The 12,268-nt window shown below is 33.0% G+C and overlaps 1 protein-coding gene across 1 annotated transcript; it reads right to left on the bottom strand.

The window, feature by feature from the left end:
* Positions 1-8,529: 8,529 nt before the first annotated feature.
* LOC143612347 (uncharacterized) lies at positions 8,530-9,060 on the bottom strand. Its single transcript, XM_077086355.1, has one exon. The coding sequence runs from the start codon at positions 9,058-9,060 to the stop codon at positions 8,530-8,532; it is 531 nt and encodes a 176-aa protein (XP_076942470.1).
* Between the last annotated feature and the right edge of the window lie 3,208 nt (positions 9,061-12,268).

The raw sequence follows: 12,268 nt of genomic DNA, 5'->3' as shown, positions 1-12,268 counted from the left end.
CCGGTGAGGTTTCGGACCTCATAAGGCAAGGCTTCATGGAGGACTTCGTGTCCTTGATATATACATCTATATAACTTGTTCATACATATTAATCTTGCTTATTTTAGTTTGTTGGTCATGTTTACAAGTTCCATGGTTATGGGTTTTTAAGAGTCTATGCTTCGGTTTAACCGTAAATAGCTCTAAACCGTAAACCGAACTTTGTTACTAGTTTTGTTAAATAATTGTTTAAACATACTTATTGTTAGATCTAAGTTTCTAAAATCATTTTTACAAATTCTATGGTTATGGGTTTGTAGAATCTTACCTCGGTCTTAACCTGAAACACGATCCGAACTGAAAACCGAACTTTTGTTTAAAGACTTTATTGTTAACTTTTGGTTGTAAAACTTAAAGTATTTTTTTTATTTTATTCTACAAGTTCTTTAGTGTTTGGACATGTGGAAACCAAACCGATTTTTACTCGCTTAAGACACACAAGTGTGTTTTTTTAGCCATCAAGACTTGTATATTTCTTTAAAAATAGTTACAAATTGATTTTTAAATATTTTCTTAAGTACTTGGAAATGTTGGATCCAACTTAATCTCATAACAAAGTTTGGACCGACAAAACCGAACACTCGCTTAACGTGCGTTGTTAGTTCTAAAACAATGGAACTACATACTTGGTAAAGTCTTATTAAATTTTATTGAGTTATCTCATAACATTCAATATTTTGGAAAGTTGACTTTGGGTTTGACCAATTATCAAGATCCGAACCGACAACCCGAACACTCGATAAAAAAAAACCCGTTTTAGTATCTTTATTCCAAAGGGATTTGCATTCTTGCATTTTATCCACCTTATTACTTAACATAGGTTGAGTAAATACTAAGGTTAGATACTTTAACCCGGTTTCGAGCAAACTTACATTTTTAAAGGGTTATTATTATAAATTCTTAAATAGTTACATTTTAAAACCTTGAACTTTAATTATTTACATTTCTCAACATTTATTTTGGTTAAAGACCTTCAAGACAACCTTTCTAAATTCAAGACTTCTTTTCTTTTTAGGCATTGTGCGTTAAACTCGTCGTTCCTACAAATCTCCAAATTATCATCTTTCAAGTTTACTACTTGAAGGTGAATACTTCATACCCCATTTTCCATCTTTTATTTTGGGGGTGACATTTCATACTTATTCAACAAAATGCTTTATATTTGAATCTTAAACCACAAACGTAGTTGTATACTTTACCTAAATAATTGCTCGATTTAGTGTTCTATGCTTATATGCCTATGTGTTTATCGCTTTTGGTTGGTGGAACTAAAAAATCCTAGACTATTTGGCATCCCCTTATAGTAAGGTGTCGTTAACGTAATGCAATTAACGATAACTATAAAATCCTAGACTATTTGGCATCCCCTTATAGCTAGGTGTCGCTAATGTGTTTAGCGATATCTATTATCTAAATTACCATTTTTATTTATCGTTTTGTATGCAAGTTTTGTGGCTATCGTGTTATATACTAATATGATTAAACTTATGAATTGCTCACCAACCTTTGTGTTGACAAACTTTATTTTATGAAATGTTGCAGGTTTGCATCTTGGTTGATTTATGATTGTGAAGAAAACGACATCAAAGACCTTAGGATATAAGTAAAAATGAACAATATCAAATTTGTCATATTTTGTGATATCTTGTTTATGGTTATTTTATGGATAATTGTTATATGACATTTTCGATGTTGTGAAATGAAATGAGTTTATTAAATACTGTCACTTTAATTAGTGTCATGTGCTTATGGACAATCGTTACAAAATTGGCACTATGCTCAGGGACGATTTTGGCACTATGCTCATATAATAAAGAAAGAGTGAAAAGACATGTCTACCCCTGACTTAACGATTCAATTTAACGGAGTTAGTGATTTGGATGTAATTGATAAGAATTAAAAAACATGGATGGTCCATATACAAAAAAATAAATATTTTGAACTAAATTCGTATTATTTGTCAAATCAAAAAAAAAAAACACTTCTACTCTTTTTCTCCCTTTCCAACAAGACAAGAAACAGCAATACAAATCATTTAACTTTAACTTGCAAAGATACCCACGTAAGTAATAATATTATTAAGAGCGTGATGTAATAAAATATTCACTAAAAACATGCAATAACAAAGAAAATAATACGTGGCAAATAAACATAGAACTTTACAACGTATGCTAAAATCACTAATAATAAAGAAAACTTTATAAAAAACCGTATCAAATAAAATAACTAAACACGTATTTAATATTTATTAATAAACTTTATTAAATAATAATTATGAATATGTCTATCATGATTTATTCTAAGGAAATGACAGACTTATAATCAGCCACTTATCAGTTATTCTAAAGTTGTATCATTAGTTTGAATAGCTATATATTGATTTTATAAACTGCTATTATTATACGTCTTCTTTTTGATCGGAATAATAAAGTATGATAAAAAAAATGACAGACAACAATTTTAGTTAACTTTAAGCTGGGATGTAATTGCATATCGCCATGACCGATCAATAATTTTAGGCTGTTAACTAAAGCGTGGAACTTATAAAATAGTTTATAATCGTTATAAGTGTTTTTAAAAAGATAATACTTTTTTATATAACTTTACAACATCTATAAAAACTATTATATATTTATTAAAACATCTAAAATGTATACAAGTTCTTAAAGAAGTTTTACTAGTTACTAAGGCCACCTAATACCACTCTCATTGCCAAACCAATGATGATTTGTCTCACTATTTAGATGTATATTAAAAAACATTGATGACAAACTAACAAACTAGTTTGCAACCCATATTGATGTTACATGTCGTCATATGAGTGGAGTATATTTTTAATTTATTTTTCTTTATTCTTTTATAGTTATTAGTTTTATGTCTAATCTTGAGTTTTGCTAATAACTTTTAATAATTAAGTTTTTATAAAAATCTAAAAACATAGTATTATTCAGTTTTTTTTTTTCTTTTGAGTGTACACGTATAAATTTTATTAAAAAATGAGTTAGTTCAAAAAAAATTTAATATAAAATTAATATTACTTATTTAAATGTTTGATCAATATAGTTTTTTTAAAAAAAAATTTATAATAAATTGTTTATTTTTTAAATAAAACTATTATTGTTATATTTCTAGCCACTTAAAAAAATAATTATAAATTATATTTATTGCATAAAAATTAATGAAAATTGGATTGTTAATAAGTGTGGAAAGTTTAGGTTTGATTGGATTGGGTAGACGAAAGAGAGAGATAATAAAAATTGAGTTTGATTGATTTGTGAATAAGAATGACGACTTTTTACCCATAAACATGTACGAATAATGCTCTTAGGTTGTCTGCTATGGTGGGGGGCTTCGAAGCCCTCCACAGTGCCACATCAGCGCCATGTGGGCACTGACGTGGCACTGTTGAGGGGCTTCAAAACCTCAGGGCATAATGCCCCTCTATGGTGAGGGGGTTTTGAAGCCCAACCTTTTTTTTATTTTTTATTTTTCATAAAACAAAAAAACCAATACAATAATATATAATACAATAATAAAAAATACAACAATACTAAAATACAAAATAAATTAAATATGAAAACATATAAAAAAATTTACAGCAATTTTTAGTCGTCGCCCTTGCCGGCATCTTGCTTATTACTCCAAAGATGTTCAACCAAATCCGATCGAAGGCTGAAATTCGTTTCCTTTTTTCGTGTTTTTAATAAATCAGCAAGTTTCTCATCTTCGTTTAGTGTACAGATCGGCTCTGGCTCATCGTTATACTCGCCTTGGCAAATTACTATACCCGAGTATTCCAATATCATATTATGCAAGATAATGCAAGTGTACATTATGTTTCTTAACTTATCCATTTATTGAAAACGAGCCGGTTGTCTAATGATAGACCAACGTTTCTTTAATACCCCCGAATGCCCTTTCAATGTCTTTTCTTGCCGACTCGTGTTTTTTCTTGAAATACTGACGTTTTTCGTCAGTTGGGCACGTAAAGCTAAGAACCAACGTGGCCCACTCCGGATAAATATCGTCGACTAGATAATATATGTATTCGTAGTTGACATCGTTCGTAGAAAATGAGATGTCATGTGAGACTCCGTCTGTGAGGCGGTCAAAAATAGGGGATGCATTAATCACAACTACATCATTGTTTGCACCGGACATCCCAAAAAACGCATGTCATATCCAAAGATCAAATGATGCAGCCGCCTCAAGAATAACTATTGGGCCATCATGATCACCCCGATGATATTGACCATGCCAAGCAACAGGACAGGCTTCCCATTCCCAGTGCGTGCAATCGAGGCTACCAAGTATTCCGGGGAAACCATGTCTTTGTTGATGCACGTCGTATATTTTTTGTACGTCACTTTGAGTCGGCTTCCTCAGATATTTTTATGATATAGTTGTGGAATACCTAAGTTTAACAAATTTTATAAAATTCATACTCAAAATGTTACAGTTTTGAAATAAATAATTAGAATAGCACTTCTCACATTTGCAGAATGTGTGAAGCGCCTCACGAGCCACTATCTTCGATATCTGTAAATACTTTTCCATGGTGTCGCTCGCAGTCCCGTACGCTAGTTGACGAATTGCCGCCGTGCATTTTTGCATAGTTGAATATCCTAGTTTACCTCTCGCGTCCGGGCGTTGTTGAAAGAATGCATAAACGCGTTCTAAATCACCAACTATTCGTAAAAATAGTTGGCTACTCATCCGAAAACGGCGCCGAAATCGTTCCGAATCAAAATTCGCATCATGTGAAAAATAATCTTTCGTCAACCGATCATGAGCACCTACGCGATCCCAATGAAGATGAGGCCGTCTTTTTAGTGGCTGTGAGCTTTCGCAATGTTGGACTAAGAGTTGGGCAACCTCTCGAATAGCACTAAATATCGCTTCATCCTTTGAATCCGAATTGGAAATATCGTCGATATCGGGTTGGAAGTCGAGTCTCAAAGATAAGTCGGAAGACATATTTGGGAAGAAAGTTTTAAAAAGTTTAAATAGGAGAATGGGATGTTTGTAGAGATTAGGTGAATGGTATATATGTGTGTGTGTGTGTGTGTGTATTTTATATTATTTAAAATTGATTTTTTTATAACGGTAATAAATCCGTTGGGGGGGACCCCACCTTCTCACCGCGCCGGCCGTCCCCTTCACCCCAAACCCTTCCACGCCCACCCCAACGTGCCCCCCCGCGGTGTTTGCACCTCCACGACGCGCTTCTCCCCCCTCCACAGCGCCCATAGCGTATGGTCTTAGTTGCGGTTTTACTAAAGTTGTACCAACAAGAACCTATTGATAACTACATCCAAATTTAATAACAAGACAATTAGTAATATAGTTATAGTTATAACAATTTATACATGCTTTTAATTACACATACCTGGTTGTATTTAAACGAAGTTCAAATGCAATGCTTAGTTAATATATATATATATATATGTATATATATATATATATCGTAATGACCTCATGATCTATCTATACTATATATAATATAGGCAAATTAAGATGCTTGTTTAAAATAATTTACAACCTTCAATATAGGAGGTACAACATTCAATAGGGGCAACAGCGTCATTGTAACATTAAATATCATATGCATTTTAAATTTCTTTAAAATAATTACAATTTCCATCCTTTAAAGTTTCAAAATTGATCCTTGATATTTTACTTATATATTCTTGAATTTTCACTTTTAATCCAATTACCCCACTATTTTTAAACGCTCATAACCTTTTCATACGTTAATATTTTTTAAATTAAATGACATTATAAAAACGAGTATTTTATTATCTTTAATTTGAGTATGATATTGTTATAGTTTACGAAGTAAAAAAAAAAATTATGCAGAACTGTTAGTGGTTCGATTTTGATGGTTTTAAATTAAACCATGTGCCAACTTTACGTATTTTTTTTTTGTCGCCGAAAATCGAAACTGAACGGTTTAAAATTAAAACCCAACTAAGTTGAACCACTACCAAGTATTAGGTTTCGATATAGTTTGTACTTCAATAATAAATTGAGTTTAAAATAAGAATTATTAATCTGTCTATACATTCACTTCAAACTAGGCACCAACTAATACGTTACTTAAGAGAATAATAATATAAACAAAGATAGCTTTGGTCACATAAATGATAAACCTTATTAGAATAAATAGAAGGCGAAATCATAACAAAAACAAATATTACAAAAAAATCATATCGAAAATTGGACTAAATTAAAGTTGTAATAGACGATTTTACTTATATTAAATAAAATTTTGTTTAACTATATTTTAACTATATCTAATATATATTATAAAACATATCTAACACTAATAAATAAATAATTAATAATTCTATATTTACGGTCAGCTCTGGTTTTAACCGTGAAACCAAACTAATGAACGGTCTTATAGTTTCGACCGAAATAATGAACACTCATAAATTTGTTACATTTAAGAATTAGTTACAACTTTAATATCTCATGATTACCCATTTTTTATTCAAACTTTATTCTTTTTGGTTTTCTTCATATATGTTTACAAAAATATGGTTAACAAAAATCCAAACATACCTATTTAAACGAGCTTATTTTTGTCGATGTTTCAATATATATTTTTTTTCAAAACAGATCTACGGTTTAAAATGTACAAGTCATTAATGCATGAATGTACAAGTTTCTTAAAGCACAAAGGTTTACAATCTCATGTTTTCGTATAATTACATATCTAACAATTTATCTTTTTAACTTGTTACAATTCAAAGTTTAAGTAATACTTACAACTTTGACCCATCAAGTTTATGTAAATAGTACTTAATTTTTAATTTTTTTTCCTTGTGTGTTTTATAAAAATGTGATTAAACGTATTCAAGTTATACAAATATTTAAAATGATTAAACAAACATGAGTCAGGCTCTGTATGAAGTTCGAGTTGAGCTAGAGCTAGCCTTGGTTTGGTGTGCTAACAACCTTTAAGTATTGTTTTCCACTACATCATGCGAGCACCAGACTAGTTAACCAATATGGCAATCAATATCCACCACGGCACCGTGTACAATAAGACAATTTTAAGGTAAGTTACGTTGATCAATCATTTCTTAGGCAAAAGTTTCAAATTTGGTTCCTTAACTCTGCCGTCTTAGTCTGTGGATGCATCTTTGCTTGTTTTTAACATTAATTTATCAAAGACGATGATTTCTCTTGGTATCAAATAATTGTAATGTATAATAAATAAAAAGCAAACCGCAAATAACATGTAAAGTCAAAGTCTCTTTTAATAAGATTAAGGTGCTGTTTGTTTTTCAGAGGTAAAATGTCAGAAGACTGCGAAACCACATCTGCCAACATCTGTAGCAGAAGAGGTGGACCAAAACTCTGCAGTCTGCAACAAGAAGACTGTTTGTTTTTTAACATCTGCAGACTGCTAAAATAAGCTGAAATTTAAATAATTAAAGAAAAATAAGTAGTATAAACGATGATGGTTCGGGTGAAATATATGACTCAAAAATCTTCAAATACCATCATCTATAAATATCAAAAGAAACTAAAACTTGAAATTCATCAATGATTTAATAATCACTATAAAGAGGCTCAGACCTATCGAAACATTGGTGCAAAAGGTTCAAAGTGCCATGGCTGCAAGGGTACCTGCCATCTTGCATTTTTGCCACGCCAGGCACATATCCTGAGCTGATGTTAACTCGAACAACATTAGATCATCACAGCCACAAACCTGATTTCATATTTCAAACAACCATCCAAAAAACCCAAATCAAATGTCAATCGACATCGACAGAGGCGGCAACCGGCGTCAGAAACCGTGGATTTAAAAGCCATCACTTCCCCACACCGGAGTACAGCCACCACACCGAATCCGGTAACAATCAGAGGTCATAAACCCTAGATTTAACAACCGTAATTTCCCAACATCGGAGAGCTGCCACCACCACACGATCGCTGCCTAGGGTTCGTAAATCAAACCCGGTAACAATCGGCGATGATGTCGGCAATCGATAGAAAAACACAGCCATAAACAAAGATTATGGTGACAACAAATGAAAAGAATAAAATGAAGAGTGAAGAATTGCTGGTGGAGTCATCAGTAGCAACTTGGCTCATCACTTCTGGGAGAAGAGGTTAAAGAAGTAATAATACCAACACTTATGGGAGAAGAGGGCGCGCAGACGTTTTTTAATTAAACGTCTTCGAAAAAACAAACACACTGCAGAGCCCAACGTCTGCGCGCCCTCTTCTCAGTGCAGACAAAAGAGGTGGAGAAGTCCTTCTGAGGAAAAACAAACAGCACCTAAAATTGAAAAGAAAAATATAAATCAATACATTAAACGTTTAGTAGCGGTAGAGATTTGTGGCCGTTCCGTTGGCAAACCCCGCAAGCTGACCTTGGCGGAACTGATAATGCGGCGGAATACGAATATTCCCAATCTTCTTCTTCGCTTTATACGCCGGAATATTCTTTTCCGGCTTACCACATTTCGGTTAAATCGGGGGCAGAAAAACAACCACCGGCGACTCCTTTCCGGTGTTATAACTATTATGACTTCTCTTAAGCAGATCCCGAACCTTCCACCGTCTCGATATATTATTATCAATAGAAACTGAGATGCTCTTCTTATGCTTGCCACGTGGCAGCTCCTTCTTCGTATTTGTATTCGGCTTCCATACGCAATACGTTCCCGGAGCAACTCCGTTCAAATCCGACGGAGTATCATCACGATCTTCGGTGAGCAGTTGTCTGAGTGACGGCCGCGGCGGCTTAGATTCCGTCAGCGGAGAATCAACAGATAACAAACTTCTATCGAACACCGGATACCGTAACGAGATCTGATCGTCACCGGTTGATAAAGGAAACTCGAATTCTCCTTCTTCTTCTTCGTCGTCGCTGAAGGTGAAAACGTCGTCGTTTTGGGTGCGAAGTTCGTGTACGACTCGATCGGCAATATCGGCGATGTCGTTTGAAGAATGTGTGGTGAGGCTGGGAGATGTGTAGATCCGTGAACTGGACTCCATGTGTTGCTGTACACTGGCCGGAGATTAGGTTTCCGGTTACTGAGATTGAAAGCGATCGGTGCGGTTAGCGTGATGTAATATCTTAAAGGTCGTGGTTATGGTTATGGAGACTGGCTTCTAACGGCTGGACCGGGATATAAACGGTTCTCAACTTCTAGAAAGTAACTTTTAAGTTGGACGTATTTTCCATTATTTCGTCCTAAAAGTTATATAAAGTTTAAAAAAAAATTAAAATAAGAAAACTTATATTTATAAAAAGGTTTCTAGTCTAGTATTAGTCTTCCTATAAAAATAAATTAAAAATCTAGATATAACTTTTTCCCATGAATTATATCATAATTAGGTTGGCTATTGTGGCTTTATCCACCACGTTAACATCTATTATGGCGATACTTTAATGGTTTGGCTGACGTTATACAACGTGTTATTCAGTTATTAGACTTTATACACTAATGTTGGCTTGGACGATAACATGTTAATGAATGAAGAGGGGTGGTATTGGGACATAGAGGCAACTTTTGAAATGGAGGGGGTATACAATTAACGGCCTTAAAATTTTAGCTCCTTAATGACAAATTATGCACTATGGGGGTGGGATTCCTTATTTTACATCCTTGTAATATTTTCTATAAGTTAATAAGTTATAGTTTTATAACTTATTAATAATTTATCCTCTCATAATATCAACGCTTTTTAACCTTTTTTAAAAGTTAATAAGTCATAAGTTGTTTAAAATAAGCAATCCCAAGCATCCCTTATATATACACTTCTTATGTATATCAATATGGTTGTTAAGGTTTTAAAGCTAAAAACGATTTTATATTGTAATTGTCCTTAATTATTGTTCCGTCTTATTAATAATATTTAAATCAAAACTTTTGATATAATTTTAACCACTTAGTTTTATATAGTTATTTATTTTAGCTAATTTTAATAATTATCTTATCTACCAGAAAATGTGTATCAATTTTAAGAAATAAAACATGTATAAAACAGTATTACATCTAATGAAATTCCCCTTCTTCAATAAACACATAAAAATGAACAAATACAAAACTTTAGCCGTTTAAATGTCAAAAATGGAACTAAAGAAAAAGGCAATCAAATGACTAAATTAGAACATTAGATGCTTACCAGCTAAGATGTTTCGGGTTACAACTTGGATCCTTCGGAAGGCAAGGAATGACAAGAATTTCAATGAGTTAATACGAGCCACACAAAGCACCGAAAGATATAAAACTCTTGAGTTTCATATGAGCAGGGTCTAGATCGAAAGAATTTGGAGTAGATTAGAACAAATGGTGCAACTTCCATATTCTAAACTTGTTAATGTTTGTCTCTCTTTGTAGCGTTCGGGGTCTAGCCAACTGCTAGTCCCAGCTGTGCATATCATACCGTCTTTAAAAAAAAGGGCTTGCCACTCAAAGATTCTACACACGCTCTGATTTCACCCATACCAATAAAGGTTGATTAATTTGCTTGATGGGCACGGTGTTGCATATGTGGGTTAATTATTTACATCTTTGTTTTTGGATAGAGGGAACATGTTATCATTTACATGATACATTTGTGGTTTTTGGAATGATGGTGGTAGACATCTTATGAACAAGTGTGACGGTGTGCGGAAACTTGGAAACATATAACACAATTATAACGTCAATACCAAGATTCAGCGGTACGTGCTGTTCGCATGTAGTATTCAGAACTTGTACAACTTAATTTAAAAGACTGTGAAGTTATCATCCAATTTCTAAATAAGAATAAAGCTAGAACTAAATAAATCTAAACTCTTAGAAGCAATATTAACTGATTTAGGATTTACTATAATACAATTAGTGTCATTGGAATAATCTATAATACAATTCTTTGTCCAATGCACTCTGGTTATTAGCATAAAAAGAGTTACATCACTGTAAAACAGTGTTTTTTTAGCTATGTGTGTATCCAATCTGTCAATGAAAATGAGCATCACTGAAAAATCATTAGTGATACTTTATCGGATAACATAGCGTGACTAATGAACTTATAGAAGGATATTATGACGAGTCACCAGTAATTGCATTGGTGTCGAAGTTAAGACATTGTTTCAAGCAGATAATGACAGGGTTTTTATGACCAATTGTTGATGAAGATTTATCGATTACATTTGGTCTTCTAGCGACATTTATCTTTAATGTTAAAGCAAATAGCGCCGAATAATACGATTCCAGTATTACGTACTTCATCAGGGAATTTAAGATAGATGTGATAGAGAAGATGATAAGAGTTAGTGAGATAGCATACACAGTAAAGATATTTTATTATGAATCGAATTGGGTTTAACAATGGACTATTTACATATATACAAGCCTACATTGCATCTACAATGATGTCACTAATAAATGTCCCCCACGAGGACCACTTTCTGTCACTATCATGAAGGTTTTCCAACTGTCTTGTAGATCTGCTGGAGGGTAGCACTGTTATGTTGATGCGATGCTACTGGCTTGGTGGTGTTGATGCTATGTTGAGTTATTTGCGGTGTTTCCCCTACATTTAGTATTATCGATAGATAATCAAATGATTATCTATACAAGGAAGCTTCTCACAAACAATGACCAAAAGTTAATAATAGTCTCTACTTTCTGGTTTATGCTATCCATATCGATGGTGTATTGATGTGTGCATAATTATCGACGATTATTCCTTTTGTTCTATTTTTGAGGTTATGCTATCGTTATTTGTTGACATATCCCTAATGATAGTTACTTCTCTAAAATGTATTTTAGTTACTGTAAATGGAGAAATGACACGGATGCTTCTAGAAGGAAAAAGTGACGCATGGGATGTGGCGGCTTTTTGCTGGATTATATGTTTTTCTTTTTTTAGTTTTACGGCTCTTGCTGGATTATGAGATTATTGTTTGGGCATACAGTCTCTTGGGTTCTATTATATTTACTCCTCTATTAATTGGTTCATTTGCACAGATCTTCAGCAACAGGATTTCGCCTGGAGGAAATCATGACTAATATTTTTGGTTGGATTAAGAATATATATTGAGTCATAAGAACATTGTATGGCTTAATTGGGTTAAGTCTTCTTTTTCATGTTTTGTTGCATAATTGTTATTTAGGAGCTGCTTGTATTTTTGTTGGTCTTAAAACATAAGAGTCCTATTTATTTATTATTTATTTCCACTATTAAGTGTATCGGCAAGAGACATACGGTA

This window comes from Bidens hawaiensis, unplaced genomic scaffold (genome assembly GCF_021521415.1).
Source record: "Bidens hawaiensis isolate Kalapana, Puna unplaced genomic scaffold, B.hawaiensis_p1.1 tig00034419_1, whole genome shotgun sequence".
NCBI lineage: Eukaryota > Viridiplantae > Streptophyta > Magnoliopsida > Asterales > Asteraceae > Bidens > Bidens hawaiensis.
Note: the sequence above shows the minus strand (reverse complement) of the source record. Positions and strands in the feature narration are given on the sequence as shown.

Coding starts and splice junctions, on each gene's coding strand:
- LOC143612347 (XM_077086355.1), bottom strand. CDS start 9,060: ATGGAGTCCAGTTCACGGATCTACACATCTCCCAGCCTCACCACACAT.